This window comes from Homarus americanus, unplaced genomic scaffold, assembly GCF_018991925.1.
Source record: "Homarus americanus isolate GMGI-L3 unplaced genomic scaffold, GMGI_Hamer_2.0 scaffold48354, whole genome shotgun sequence".
Classification (NCBI taxonomy): domain Eukaryota; kingdom Metazoa; phylum Arthropoda; class Malacostraca; order Decapoda; family Nephropidae; genus Homarus; species Homarus americanus.
In genome coordinates this window covers 3,875,949-3,892,674 of record NW_024723833.1, presented here as the reverse complement: position 1 = coordinate 3,892,674, position 16,726 = coordinate 3,875,949, and the positions used below count along the sequence as shown (strand labels likewise).

The 16,726-nt window shown below is 41.5% G+C and overlaps 1 protein-coding gene across 1 annotated transcript in view; it reads left to right on the top strand.

Annotated features, from left to right (window-relative positions):
• The window catches only part of LOC121863755 (cell adhesion molecule 2-like), a 42,372-nt gene extending 26,762 nt beyond the window's left edge, over positions 1–15,610 (top strand). Inside the window, exons 2-6 of the mRNA XM_042362525.1 lie at positions 2,661–2,887; positions 3,256–3,391; positions 8,457–8,599; positions 9,256–9,478; positions 13,189–15,610. Of these exons, the coding sequence (XP_042218459.1) occupies positions 2,661–2,887; positions 3,256–3,391; positions 8,457–8,599; positions 9,256–9,478; positions 13,189–13,259 (800 nt within the window). The 3' untranslated portion in view covers positions 13,260–15,610. The remainder of the gene's footprint in view (positions 1–2,660; positions 2,888–3,255; positions 3,392–8,456; positions 8,600–9,255; positions 9,479–13,188) is intronic.
• Positions 15,611–16,726: the final 1,116 nt, after the last annotated feature.

Below are 16,726 nucleotides of genomic sequence, written 5' to 3'. Positions count from 1 at the left end.
TGGGCCCATCTGACCTACTACGACCTGGCGAACACCTGGGTGAGTGGTAACACGTGAGTTTCCCTGACGTGTTCTGGTACTTGTTATCACTTGATCATTCGTTCAATAAAAGTTGTGTGGAGTCATTTAAACTACTGTACTGTACTAAGAACAGGTAATAAAACAAACTGGTGAGGATGTCGTTAGGCCAGATATTACGACAAACTGGTGGAGGTGTGGTCATACTACTATCACTGGCTCAAACCGCACATCAGTCACACACTGCCTCCTCATTGGGGATCCAAACCAGTGATCGGTAAATCACCAATACAGTACGATAACCACTCCGCCACCGTACACACGCCCATCAGATTAATGGTTATGTCTCTACACATATGTTTGGCAATATTGCAATCGGATCTGCTCTTGCCCATCTGTCTGACTAAATGGATTTAAGTCACTCCAACGAGTATTTTCCCCCAACTTTATCTGTGAGATTAATTGCAGATCCGCATATACAGTTTTATAGCCATAAGTCTGGTCTACATTTTGTACTTAAATAAATCTTATTTGGAGAGTTTAGGAGTTATATAATTTAATACGTAATGTCTGAGTAGTTCTGTGTTCTATAACTACGACTGTGGTGACAATTTTATTCTTAACTAATATGATTTTCTTTTTAAGTTGAAGCATTATAGCTGCGAGGATGGTTGTTAGCTTATCTTATGTGATTCTTTAAGTCAAAGTATTGGAGGTACAAGCTTTGTTTAGGGCTTCGTGCTGAAGTTACGTGATTTTTTTCAACAAAGTTGTATAAACCAAATGTTACTCGCAATAATGATTAGGGCTACAGGTTGATGTTGTTTATCAGATGGGTCAACTGCTGAGGTTATATGTACCTGTTTTTAGAGTGGAGTGTACTAGTGATAAATATAAAGGTCTTACCCATAATATTCCACATATAACCATGGATGTGGGTGGGTCATTGGGTGCTGTTTCATCTTAAATGGGTCACCGGTGCTAGTTGGTGCCTCGTCAAATTGAATACTCGGGAACTCGCACAGTTCCAGCTCGTAGTTTTATAGGCCACTCACCCTAGTAGTAGAGTAATAAAGGCTGGGATAATACCGTTATTACACCGACGTCAGTATACCTCTATATACCCTCTGCTATCAATAAGTAATACATTACGCTTATCCAACAGGGGACTGATAAAGACTGGGGAGCTATTACCCACAATAATAATACATTAAGGCATACGGTAACCAACCTAACTCCTGATACAGTTATGCAGTTTTATCCCACAAACAATACATTAGTTGAATGACAAATACAATCAGTGAGTATTAATTAAAAATAATAATATGAGAAGCCCAAATTCTATACAAAAATGGCATCGTAGGTTTTTCTCTTAACCTAACAGAACCAAAACTAATCTAACCTAACCTAATCTAACCTAGGATAATGCGGTCATAATTCAATGAAAAGAGAGACTCTTAATAGCCCATAAACCGTCAATTATCAGTACACTGTAGTTCCCTTTAAAACATACAATATACTGAACATCATGGCCATAACTTAACGCTCAGCCTTTATTAATACCCCGATTCCTCCGGTTTCGGGTCAAATGGGACTCAGTTCCAATGGGCCCCATTCCTAATGGGTATCAGTCCTAATGGGCCCCATTCCTAATGGGTCACAATGTTAATACCCGTTAGTCACACTGGGTCCCAACATAATCCAAACTAACCTCTGGGATTGGGAACCAATTCTAAAGGATCCGAATCCTAATTTTGGTCCCACTCTTAGTGGTATGTTTGGGCTAAGGTGGGACTTATTAGGAGTGAGCCCCATTTCTAATTTGGCGTGTTTAGTTTATGCTAGGGCCTATTGGGACTGGGGCCTATTAAGATTGGGAACCATTAGAACCGGGACCTATTATGATTGGGGACCCATCAAGACTGGGGCCCACTTGACCTGTACCTTAATCCCCCTAAACCTGACCTCTTCATCGCCCATTCGTCTTGGGTTACCGACAGCTGAAGTGAAGTTGCCTCTGACTCACGCCGGAAGGTTGGATGCGAAAAATTATCGCACGAAAATGATCGTTACGTTACTATCTTGTTATAGTTTGTTTTATCTGGCAATTAATTTATTTCACGAAGTCGGTGATTAAATATTTCTGGCGCGGTTTAATAGATGTGATCCCTGGTGGAGATTAAGGGAGAGAGAGAGAGAGAGATTCCTCGGCGTCAACGACTTGGGGGCGGGGAAGACGAGACAAGAGAATCTTTTTACAACATGAAATAGACAGATACAGAGGTAGAAAAATGTTGGTAACTTGACCACATGAGAGAGAGAGAGAGAGAGAGAGAGAGAGAGAGTTCTTTTAACAACCAGACCAAAATGAGCAAGCTAGCTAACTAAACCATCTCTCCACCTACGTCATTCCTGCCCCAGATACTGAAGCTACAGTATAATGCATTTGTGGACTTAAACAACCAACTACGGTACGAAATCAAAAAAAGAATTAAAAACTAACAAGTGACAAATTCCACAAATCTCTCTTCCTGCTCCAGTTATTGATGTTACAATGTATTACTACACCTCAACACCTAATTAGCTGTAAGTCATCAATAACTAATTCCTAAAGGAGACAAATCACTTTTCCTGCCCCCCAGATGTGAGGTGCTACGACGACAAGGCGGTGGAGATCACGGAGCTGCTGGTGCCAGAGTCCCCAAGAAGCGGCGACGACGTCACCCTCACCTGCCGCTTCCGTCTGGTGGGTTACAACCACCGCCTCTACACCGTCAGCTGGTGGCGGGGCAAAGACCAGTTCTACACCTACAAGGGCACCAACATTGACCCCAAACACGCTTACACCTTCAACGGTATACAGGTTAAGGTAGGTATACATGTGTGTGTGTGTGTATGTGTGTGTGTGTGTGTGTGTGTGTGTGTGTGTGTGTGTGTGTGTGTGTGTGTGTGTGTGTGTGTGTGTGTGTGTGTGTGTCTGTGTGTGTGTGACTTGAAACAAGAATGAAATATATATCAATAACGTGTATGATTTTCAACAACAGGCATGCTCTCTCTCTCTCTCTCTCTCTCTCTCTCTCTCATAATACCTGTATCTCCTTCCCTCCCTCTCCACATATACATTCTATCCACCTCCATACCCCCTCCTCTCTCTCTCTCTTTTATCCATCCAATTACTAATCCACATTAATTATTCCTCCCTCCGCCCATCCATCCGTCCGCCCGTCGTCCCAACAGAAGGATGAGTCTACGGAGGAGTCTGTGGTGCTGGAGAATGTCTCAGAAGACACCTCGGGCCTCTATAAGTGCGAGGTGATGGGGGAGGGACCCGCCTTCAGAACAGCTGTCGAAACTAAGACGATGACTGTAATAGGTGAGTGTGCATTTATGGGGGAGGAATGGGTGGTGGTATTCGAGGGGTAATAATGGGTGTTGTTTGGTTAGGTTAGGTGCATTAGGGGAGGAGGGGGGGGGATGGGGTAGAATGGGTGTAAGATGTAAGGGTGAGAATGGGTGAATAGGGTGTAAGACGTAAAACTGAGAATGGGAGAAAACATAAAGGACTTGATAGGGGAAGAATGGGTGTATGGGTGACAATTGGGTTAAAGGTGTAAGCAAGAAATGGGTGAAACATGAAGGAGGTGATGGGGGATGGGGAGAACACAAACACCTCAATAACCATCACCCACAAATACTCCCCCCTCACCCCACCATAACCAACACCCACAAATACTCCCCCATAACCCTCACCCACAAATACTCCCCCATAACCCTCACCCACAAACACCCCCATAACCTCAAGGTGATCACACAAACCCATAGCACTGATCTACCAAACTGTTCCTTCATGCACATTACATCATCACACGTAATTGGTGGAGAGCCAAGTTACCGCACAGTGGGATTTGCGTTATTGCCACATTGCATTCGCGAGGGGATTTTGGCGATGTGATTCTCATAAATTTGGCGAGAAGATTCATTAAATTTGGCGGGATGATTCATAAATTTGGCGAGACTATTCATAAATTTGGAGACGGTGATTCGTAAACATTTGGCGTGGCGTATAAAAACTTAGTGAGATGATTTATAAAGTTGGCGATGTAATTTACATATTTGACGGGATGACATAAATATAACGAAATGTTCAATAATTCTGTGAGGTAACTAAAAAAACAGCTGAGTGACTTAACACCTAATCCTTAACTCACTCACTCCCTGTAGACACTCCGCCTCCTTTACTCACACAATTCATTAAAGAGAATAAAGAACATTACAATATAATAAAGCAAAATACAATACACGAGTATAATTCAATACACCAAATACAATGTAACCAAAGATTACAATAATACCAAATAATACAACACAATACAATATAATACTAGTATATCATACAAAACAAAGCATACAGCAGCAAAATTTAGTACAACAGAATACAGTATAATACAAGAGGACCTCCCTGGGTTCCACGAGTAATATACAGTAGTCATAACTCATTTAAACCAACTCCACACATTGTCAACCTTACCCCCTCCCCCCTCCTCCTTCACCCCTCCTCCTTACCCCCTCCTCCTTCACCCCTCCTCCTTCACCCCTCCTCCTTCACCCACACACCTAACTAGCCTTCACTCTCTATTTTTTTTTTTTTTACTCCCTCTCAATTATGACTCTTGTTTCAACTTCGTTCAGCGACGTGTGGGAATTCTGGGATAAGTTCACAGTCATAAATTCTCCAGCTTTAATTTCCCGTGTGATGGTAAGCATTTTCTTCATCGACTTGTTTTATCTAAGAATTCTTGTGGATCTACAAATGCTGGCTGTCCCTTCAACTCCCATAAACACTACGAGAGAATTAGATTAAGTTCTAAGGCTCGTAAATTACGTAATTATGTCTTCGCCGTGCTTCAGAATTTCCTCAGCGTAATTTTAACACGAATATCAGATGAATCAAGAATTTTTTTGTCAACTGCCAAGGACAACAAAACGGAATTTGATGAAGTTCCAATGTTTGTAAATTCTCTAGTGCGCGTCTTCCGTCAAGTTTCGCATTTTCTTGGCAACTAATTTATATAGAACATAAAAATTCTAGTGGACCAATATTTACTGCACTTTCTAATTCCTTTATCAACATAAAAGAAGACGGATAAATTCACAGACCATAACAGCCTTTAACTACATCTAATAAATTACATTAAATATTCCAAAACTCATAAATTCTATATATTAATGACCCATAGAAAATTAATAAACTCCCATACATCATCTTCATAGTGTACAGAAAAAAAAGCTAAATAAAAAATCCTAGATATGGTAACCAAAACAATCTAGAAATATGGCATCCTAGACAATATTTGTCTATAACACCCAATATAAGACTATGGCAAGGCTAGACAATACAATAGCATGAAAAATCAAGAAAATATGGCAACATAGAAAAAATATATGTGGTAACTAGGATAACATAGCAAAATGGCAACCAAGGAAATATATCAATATGACAATGGACAAAATCGAAGCAAATCTGACCGCTGGACGAAACTTACATACGGTACATATTATATTGTACCAGTACTGACCACACCAATGTTTACTCTTCGTTAAACCATATTGCGATGATTTTTTTTACGGATTACTCTATGTCTGAGGCCAAAAAGAAAATTATACCAGCATGACATCGGACAAAATGGCACCAGATCTGACCAGTGGACGCAGAGACAGCCGGACACATCCCACACGGCCGCCGGCGTTCATTTGGAGGGCGAGATTGGCAGTAGAATACACCTCTCACTGCGGTAATGCCCTCGTTAAGCCTGGCTGACTCAACCACACCCCCCCCCCCTACGGTTCTGTGGTTCTACTGGTAGTGGTGGTGGTAGTTATGGTGACAGTGGTTCTCAGACACCATTGCTGGTTTATGTTGGTTCTGACTTAAAAATCCCCATAATGACGCTAAAGAACCTGGTTGGTATTATTGTGATGCTGATAGTGGTTCTCAAACACCACTGTTGTGTTCATGCTGCTTCACTACTTCCACGCACACATTATTTTCAGTTCAATCCTACTGACAACACCTATAGGCTCACAGTGCTGGACTTCACCATCACACACACACACACACGAGTAATATAGGGGAATAGGTTATATGTTCAGTAATTGACACGCCCCTCCTATCTCTGGGGCGCGCTGGACCAGTAACCCCACCTTCTTGTATTCGGGTACTAAAAAAAAAAAAAAAGTGTGAACATGCACGTAAGTAATGACAGTGAGAAGGTATGAATGACTGTAAATGTGATGTGTAAGGATCCACCACGTCCTGATTTTACGTTAAACTGTAGAGCAAAGAAGGGGTCAACTGGGGACAGGTGACGGGAGTAGAGTGTGGTGGTATTGTTGTGTAAAGAAACACGGTGATGTGTGATAAATATAAGAGAAACAGTTCCAGAATATTATGGATGATATCAAAAATATCGAGTGCATGATCTGTATACAATAGGAAATGAGAAGAACTACGAGGAAAGTCAGAGGTTCTAGGAAGACCTGATGACTGTACAAAAAGCTTTAGTGTGAGATATAGTGATAATAATAGAAAATTTAACTGCAAGATCTAGTACTAGAGAAGAGAAGAGGATTGTTGGTGAAATAATGATGCACCAGGAATGAACGGTAATATAGAAAGACTGATACAAATACATGCTGAAAGAGGGTTGAAAGTAAGGAATAAATGGTTCAAAAGGGAACAAATTCACAAGTCTACCTGGGGGCAATTTAAGTCTACCTGGGGGCGGGATAACAGAGGAGAAAAAGGTTTGTTTGACTACGCTTTGGTGGGCGTAAAAATAAAACATAAGTCGACTTTTTTGAAGTATTACGAGGGGCGACACGTGGAGTCTTTGACCATTATGTGGCAGAAGTGAGATAAATAGTGAATGGAAGGCTCAGGCAGCAAAAGAATCATACGAGTGCGAAGAAACTTAACAAATTCATAAGTTAATGAATGAAGGTGAGGACGTGTATAGGGAGTCTTGAAGAGGTGTGTGGGAGCAGGATAACAGTGTGTGTGTGTGTGTGTGTGTGTGTGTGTGTGTGTATTTTGCACTTACAAGTCATAGTTCCCTCGACATAAGCAATTCTCAGTTCACAAGAAAGCTGACATTGATTTACATGAACTGACAAACCGGAATAGTTAATAAATATACCATGATGTACTGTGCGTCAGTTCTGGGATCAACCTCGGTGTTTCAACTACGACTTGCAATATGTTACGAATGAATGCAAATAACATTCTTTTGTGGTCGTTGAATAGCGAGAACCTATAATATAACTACACAACTATGGTATACTCCATCAATTACAAGCTGCCCAACAACAGCCGATGGACTCACATTATAAGATAAATGGTAATTTTCTTTGTCACTAAACAGGAAAAAGTTTTAAAATTATAGACCTATGGTACTTCACATTCCACAAGGTCACCAGGAAATACAAAAGGTGGTCGGGGGATGTATGGAGAGCATGAGTAACCAATCTTCACTACGCCTGTTGCTATACGCATAATAGAGTTCCATTCGTTTGTCCTAGTAAGTTATATTCCCCATTTGTGGTTGGGTTGGCTTAAGGGAAGGGAAGGCTTTAAGTAGTTTAGGTGATTTAAAGTGTTGGGCTGCTTTAGGGGTGGGTCTTCCTTTAAGGGTGGGACTGGCTTTAGGGGTGGGTCTTCCTTTAAGGGTGGACTGGCTTTAGGGGTGGGTCTTCCTTTAAGGGTGGGACTGGCTTTAGGGGTGGGTCTTCCTTTAAGGGTGGGACTGGCTTTAGGGGTGGGTCTTCCTTTAAGGGTGGGGCTTTAGGGGTGGGTCTTCCTTTAAGGGTGGGACTGGCTTTAGGGGTGGGTCTTCCTTTAAGGGTGGGACTGGCTTTAGGGGTGGGTCTGCCTTAAAGGATCGGGCAGGCTTCACGGAAGAAGCTAAGTTTAAGGAACAAGCTGGCTTAGAGAGGTCAAACAGGCTTTAGGGGTCTGCAATTATTGTTCTTCATTAACAGTAAACAGAATCTCAGTGTAATGGTGACGCCGTCTGTGTGTCGCGTACCACCAGTCACGAGGGAACTAAACAATAGTGTTTGTGAGACAGGCAAGTACTCAGATGGATAAACGGATAGTTAAATAGATCGGGATGTGTACTGATAGATAGGTCAGCAGATTAAAAAATTTGCATAGATGGATAGATAGATATTAAAACTTCAGATAGATAGGCTGGTATTGAGATAAGTAGATATACATTTTCACAATTAGATACTGTAGAGACGTAGACAAAAGGTATAACCATATATCAATAAATGTAGAGATAGATAGATAGATAGATAGATAGATAAATATTTATATAGATAGATAGATATTTAGATAGACTACTGCAGCCACTAACACCCCACGTTCACCCCGGCAGTCCCACCTAAACAAGTGGACCTCAGCGCCTGGTCCAACCCGGATCCACTGACTTACCGCTCCGGGGACATGGTAGAGATTAACTGCACCGCGACAGGTGCCAAGCCCAAGGCCAATATTAAGTGGGAGATCAACGATTTACCGGTGAGCTCTCTCTCTCTCTCTCTCTCTCTCTCTCTCTCTCTCTCTCTCGATACAAATATACTCACGGTAAATAGTCAGGAGTTTAAAGGTCTCCCCAATTTCATTCACCCCCCATGTTGTTGACAGTGACCTTTAACTTAATGTCAACACGCTCACTGAATGGTGCATGTTTAATATCGGATTCCCTTTAACTGATTTACTCTTTATCTCAAATTATTTTTGTATCGTCTGTATTGGAATTCTTTTTCTTCTTCTCCTTCATCTATATTTCTCTATCTGGTATTATTATTTCGTGTTTTTAATCCTCTTTATTCCTCTGTTTGTCTGTCTCACATTCTCTCTCCTCTGTATACGTATCCATACAAATATATACGTGTCATTCCATAATAACAGCCACCCAGTCTAATCATCACCCAAATCGCCCACCATCGGAACAACAACCCAAACCAACCACCACCGCCCTAACTAACCACCACTCAAATTAACCACCAACCAAACTAACCACCACCCAAATTAACCACCACCCAAATTAACCACCAACCAAACTAACCACCACCCAAACTAACCACCACCCAAACTAACCACCACCCAAACTAACCACCACCCAAACTAACCACCACCCAAACTAACCACCACCCCCGCCACTTCCCCAACAGGTCAAAGAGCGTAATCTGATGAAGTACTCAGATTTTGAGGACAGTCGCGGCCGTGTGACCTCCAAATTGGGACTTCGTTGGAGGGCGCCCGACTACTTCCGCAACAACCTGGCTCGGGTCACGTGTATTGCCATGGTCGGGGGTCACGCTACCAGGGGCTCCAAGAACATCTATCTTGACCCAGCCTCCAGTGCCGCCTTCAATCATCAATTTGGGGCTGCAGGTGAGTTTTTTTTTTAAGTGTTTTGAAGGTCATCACATTTTTAAAGTGGTTGAAGTTCTTTTTTTTTTAAGTGATTTTGTTTTGCGATTTTGGTTAGAGATTTTTAAGGGGGGTTGGAGGTTATGTTTCTTAAGGTATTTTGGAGGTTAAATATTTTTTGGGGGTTTCGGATTCTTATTTTTTAAGGATATTTTGTAGGTTGGTTGTTTGGAAGGGGTTTTGAATGTTTTGAATGTTGGATTTTTAAAGGAGTTTTGGAAGTTACTTATTTCAATGTGGTTTTCGAGGAGGAAACTGCGCAATGGTGTGGTTTTGAAGGTAAAATTTAACCACTTAATCAGTTTTGAGAATAATACTAATTTTCCACATAAATAAATCACATGACGACTGTACAAAACCTGCAGGAAAAAATAATTTCCATTACAACTATACAACAACTGGTGGGAAATATCACAATAATATAACCAACCAAAGAATAATTTCCATCACAATTAAAACACCCAATGGAAAATGATCCTTTGTTTAATAAAAGCACAACAGTTTGCAGGTAAAAAATGCACAAATACACTTGAAAACACATTTATTTTGATGATGACGAAGAAAAAAGATTGAGAGGACTAATCTACCCCCTGTGTGGACGTGGTAATGAGGTTATGTACCCGCTTGTAATTATCTGCCACACATTTCACCTCTGCATTCTAGTAACTCATCTCGTGGGGTATTTCGTTAGGTAGGTTCAAGTGTCTTCCCTAACTCGGTGTGGGTCGCGTAGGTGATACTGAGAGTGTGAGGGTGTGAGTGAGAGGAGGGTGAAGGAGTTAGCTAAAGTGAACAAAAACTAAGGGCAGGGAAGCAAGCTAGGGTGAGGGAGCTAGCTAGTGACGTGCCAGCTAAAAGGCGAGACAAACAAGTTAGGGTAAGGAGCTAGACTTAGGGTGATAGCTTACAGCAAGACTCGGCCACAGTCACTTATTTAGAGGCGACGCAGGTCAGGTACCCCCAAGACAAGTTAAGAATGCCGGGGCTGCCTCACTCTTCCTCCCCTCTCCACCCCCTCTTCTTCTCCCCCCTCCGCCTCCTGCATCCCCAGGTATAAATATCAACTCAGGCGGGTTATCTTGTTGTTCTTCCTCCTCCCCCTTCTCACTTCTCTCCCCCTCTTTCTTCCTCCTCCACCATTTCTCCCTCTTCAACCTCAGCTCTCTTCCTCTCCCTCTCTCTTCTTTATCCACCCCCCCCCCGTCGCTTCTTCCCCATCCCCCTCCTCCTTCGCTTCTCCCCCTCCCCTCCCTCACCCACAGGTACAGACACAGGTACTAGTACAGACACTTATCAACACAGAAACTATAACACAGGATCAAGTACACCTACATATATCAGAGGAAATTACAGCAAAGGTACAGATTCAGTGACTACAAAAGGACACCACACACAAGCATCTCTTCACGATGATCAGTGGACCTAACCTAACCTAAACTTAGTGTCGTTTATAAGGCCATCGCGTGCATGTATAGACAATAGAGTTACTTGTCAAAAATTCTCTCACATCTAAACCGTACACCGCCTCACCATCTCCCATTAAGGTGGCGACTATTAATTAATGAAGTACAGGTTCGTATTTAATTAACTGGTATATATAAAAATATATATATTCATGACTAGAGAGCATTATTTTTTAACTTATTTGCGATAAAAGGTTTGGATTTCAATAAATTATCTGGGGATTTTAATGACTTTTCCATAAAACTGTCCGGATTTTCTGTACGAATTGTAATATTTTAGTGAAGGCGATGGGCTACGGGTGGTCATTTTATTAAGTGAGTCAGACAGTTCTTTGACTGACTGACTGACTGACTGACTGACTGACTGACTTACTGATTGATTGATTGAATAAATATCTCATTACTTAACTGCTTGATATTGACTAACATATACTCACTCACTCACCACATCACCAACTGACTGATGCACTGAGAAAATTTTTGACCATCTTTCTCTGATCCTACCCCACGACTAAAGATATCTTGAAACCTTCTTTATTTATTCCGTTTAATGCCTATTTAGAACGACCTTTCTTTAGCACACGTGAATGTCATCCCGGAGAAGCAAGATGCATTATTCACCAGGGAGAGTTAGTAAAGAAGGCAGAGTAGTGAGGTCTGTCTGAGCGCTTTTGGGACAACCCTGATTTAAATATACGCTTAACAGGTACCAGCTACACCAGGTAACAAAGGTGATATTTTATTTCGGGTTGTGGAGGGAGGCGTGGGAGATGTGTTGGTATGGGGGTGTGTGGGCTGTGTTGGTGAGGTGTTGCGGGTGGAGAAGGATGTTGGGGTGTGGGGATGGGGGGTGAAGAAGGGTGTTGGTGTGGAGGAGGGTGTGTTGGGGAAGATGAGGGGGAGTTTTGGGGGAAGAGGAGAGGATAAGGGTAGCAAACTAGTTTCATTTTCAGGGGTAAGCCAGGTTAGGGGTAGGTTAAGTTAGGATAGGTGTAAGTATAGTAAGTATGGTCTAGCTCTAGTTGTGCTAGATTAGTTTTCGAAAAGTTAAGACAGGTTAGGTTGGGTTAGGTTAAGGTTCTAGGTCCGATCCAAAAAATATAGTTAGTTTCAGTTTGGTTCCTCGCTTCGCTAGATCAACAGAACTAAACACAGACTCTTCACTGTCTATCATTGGTGGCATCGACAAACCTTTGAGCGAATAAACAATGTGCTCAAAATCAGGTAATGAGTTAGCGAATGAGACGGGGCCAAGTTTGGAATACTTTTGTTATTTGTGAAATATGAAACTTGAGGTCATGTTCTAAGGTAGCTGGTCAAATGGGACCCCAGTCTTAATAGTCTCAATCTTACAGGCCCTCAACCAATCATAATCGGCCCCATCCTACATGACCTATTGGAATGCTGCCCAGACCTATTACGCCCAAGTTCTACTGTAATAGGTCAAACCTGATTAAACCATCTCGTTTGGGGTTGAGTCCTGTTGGCACTAGTCCAAAGGTGCCTTAACCCAACTAAGCCGCCATCGTAACTCGCAATGATCTAACGGGCTAAGTTAGGTTACACTAAGGTCTATCAGGACTGACGCCAATTTGTCTTCCAAACAATTCTACGATTCAACAGGTCTCAGAAAGTTTTATCCATTCGTGATATTACTGAAATTTCTGGTAAATCAGGAGTGTAATAAAAAAAATCCAATTACCTTAAGTTTAGACACTCTAGTTTATTTCACTTGAACATTAACTCCTAACCTAACCTAAACTAACTTAACCTACCCTATAGATTTTCTACTCATGTAGCGTTATGACTTTATGGTGATTAATCTTGAGGTGAAATAAGCTTGGGTGCCTAATCTTCAAGTGATCCTCAATTTCTTTAGATCTTTAAAAAGATATCGAATTATCTTGCAAACTATTAAGTGTGTTTTTCGCTCATAAATCTTATGTTTCAATTGTATAGTTTTAGTGTATTATTATTATTATTATTATTATTATTATTATTATTATTATTATCAATCCCACGATTCCCACATACACAAACATACACACCCACCTACACGTGTACAAAATGTTGTTATTGCTTACCCTGGACCAGCTGGTGTCAAGCCCCCACAATACCCCTCCCCTCCCCCCCCCTCCACATCCTCCGCCGGCTATTCTCAACTCGTCTCCACCTGACTTACATTCTGACTTATTCTTGTTCCCTCAGGAAGTCAGCTGCCAACCACCTGGACCATCCTGAGCCTCGCGTCCATCCTCATCGCCCGAAGTTTCCCCTAGGACGAGGAACTTACTAAAACACAACACGAGGAGGAAGATCGAAAAGGATGACGAAGATAAAGAGGGAAGCAACGCGAGGTGGACTACCTCCCCCTCCCTGCCTGTATGTTTTAGGTTCTACTTGAGCACAATTTTGGATTCTAGGGAAAGAAAAGGTTGAGGGAAATAGGAAGTGCACACGCAGGGATGAGTTCCCTCCGCCTCCACAGCCTCGTGGTAGGACCTCATGACAGAGCGCCATCTTGGGCCTCAGGAGGAGAAGGGGTTTAAGAAAACAACGAAGGACATAAACACGAGGTGGAATCTACGTGTCGTCTTTCTTCCATCAGTCCTTCTCTGTTGAGTCTCATACATACAACACCTTCTTGAGGGTGACCAAGAAGATAAAAACAAATGATAAATAAGACAACAACGAATTATAAAGATGGCGAAAATAAAGACGAGAAGAACAAACACGAGATGAAATTCACATACTGCGGCTTCTTCCACTTCAGCAGGACCTCAGGACCACCATCTTGGAGACGAAGTGGGGGAATAAAAGGGTGCGGCTTCTTCCTCTTCGACTCAAGCTCAGCTAGATAGGACCCTCACCAATTTGAAGTTGGTAAGGAATAATAACACACGAGATTGATATTGAGTAAGATAAAGACTTGCCATGAACATAAGCTGTAAAAGGGGGATGGAGAAGAGCCAGCGTGCGTGTGCGTCTCCCTGGTGCTTGTGTTTTAGGTCGCTTGACTGCTGCTGTGTTTCCTTGTGTGCTCCTGCCTGCCTCTGGCGTCGCTCTCTCCAGGTCGTGATTTATTCCTGCCAGTGTGAAAGACAGTGGGAACGCGTCGTTATCCTGCACCTCATGAATTTATTTCTCGAACGCTTCGAAAGTGACGATTGTAACCCGCAAGAGCTCGGTGCACCAGGTGTATTTTACCTGTCTACGCCGCACCACCATTGTGAATAAGGTGGCTTTCCTGGCAATCTTTGTTGGGGTTATAAACCGTAAAGCCTCACTGGACAAGGTTTATTTCTTCTAAGGCTGTATGTCGTAAGAACACACTAGCAAAGGTATATTTCCTTGAATATATAGCGCTGGATGTATACGTCTTAAGTGGAGGTTTGGTATGATGACAGCGAGTCTCGATACATCCATACTGGATGGGGCTGATAGCCCAGTAGACTGGCAGTTGTCTGGGTCGTGGTGTCCTCAGGAGGAAGAGAAGAATCAGCATTGCATATATTACAAGAGAGCTTCAGTTTTACTTTAAAGGGTGATCTATTTCACAGTGAGCTAATAAACTTTTTTTTCTTTCCCAGATCATATCTGCCCTGGAGGCTCTGTCGTGGTTATCTCTTTACAAATGATCCTAAATCCCAACACACAAAAAAGAAACAATTATATAACTGAGACCCTAGTATGCATATAACATTCTACCATATGTGTTTTTCTTTCCAAATTTTTATGGATCCAATGATAATTGAAAGCAAAATAGCTTTATTTACTAAAATTATTTCTACGTTCGAATTTATTATCTATATGCAAAATATTATCAATCATTTAATATATCTGGAGTATTAAAGATTGATTATGTTGAATTTTTAGTATCTATTTCGGCCTTTGGTTACATTACACCTGAAAATCCCAAATGACAAAACTCCCCCATTATTTCCACATGGATACAGTCCAGATGAAATACCCCCAAAAAACTTTACATTCAAACTAAATGTTATGTTCCTCTTGTTTACTGTGTTACTTAGAGGACCCGTAATTAGTTACACGGCTTATCGTAATTGAGACTCACTATCACTCGGTACCCGGACAAGGAACCAAACCAAACTGAACTGAACTAAAACTAACATATCCTAATCAAACCTAACCTCCCTTAATCTAATATAAGCTACCTTAACCTTATCTAACCTCTCTTAATCTATCTTAACCTACCGTAACCAAGCTGACCTTAATCTAATTTAACGTAACCGAACCTAACCTAACCTAACCCTTTCCAATCAAACTTTAATCTAACTGAACTAACCTAAACTAACCTAATCTAACCTAACCTATTTTAACTTAATCTATCCTACCTCTAGCATGACTTGAATGGATTAGTTAAGGCCCGTCGTCATTTCCCCATCCAGACCTCACACACACACACACACACACACACACACACACACACACACACACCGCCTGTACTCGCTTCTGCCTCGTTATCATCAAGCACCGCCACCGACATACACTTCTGTGGTGTTTTCCTTTGTCGTTGAGTACTTGCTGCTTCAGGACACACTCACTACACACACTATACACACACTTACAGTAATACACACGCTATACACACTTACAGTAATACACACACTATACACACACTTACAGTAATACACACGCTATACACACTTACAGGAATATACACACTATACACACTTACAGGAATATACACACTATACACACACTTACAGTAATACACACACTATACACACACTATACACACACTTACAGTAATACACACACTATACACACACTTACAGTAATACACACGCTATACACACTTACAGGAATATACACACTATACATGCTTATAGTAATGCACACGCTATAGTCACTTACAGTACTATACACACAGTAATACACACGCTATATATACCTACAATACAACACAAATTTGTCTGTACATGCTATACACATACTTACTATACACACTTAACAGACACCCTTACTATATACATTTATTCCACACATTACACTCATACTTTACACCTTAACCTACTACACACTGACTACTACTTTACCTTACTATACACTTTAATCTACTACTACACACACACACACACACACACACACACACACACACACACACACACACACACACACACACACACACACACACACACACACACACACTTTAACCTACTCAATACTTGACACACACTTCCTAACTTCTCCCGGCCTCAAGATCTTTCTCTCTGGTTCCTGTGTTGATATATAAAACAACTTGATACTCCAGTCTTACTTATAAAACAGAACTTATTGGCTCGTTAAGAATGATAATTATTACAGGACTTAAGAGCTCGACATAAGAGAGAAAAAAAAATTATTGGCTCATCTTTAGTGAAAAAAATTATTAGCTCAGGAGTACAATAATAAAAAGTATTGATTCAGTAACAGAGAGAGAGAAAAAAACAATAGAATTTCATTGCTGGGAAGTCAATGCAAACCCCAACATTTCGCATGGGGCCTGAGACATAAATTTTCGAACAGTTGTCTAGAGAGAGAGAGAGAGAGAGAGAGAGAGAGAGAGAGAGAGAGAGAGAGAGGAGTTGAGTCGACGTGAATAAAAGAGAGACAGACACTGAGGGTTTGGATGAACAATTCCGAGAGACGAAAAAATTGCCACGAAAAAAGAACACGTGTCTAAAAGTTTGGTGAACAGTGCCAAGTGAGACAAAAAAAAGATAGTGTAAAGCATCTGGTGAGC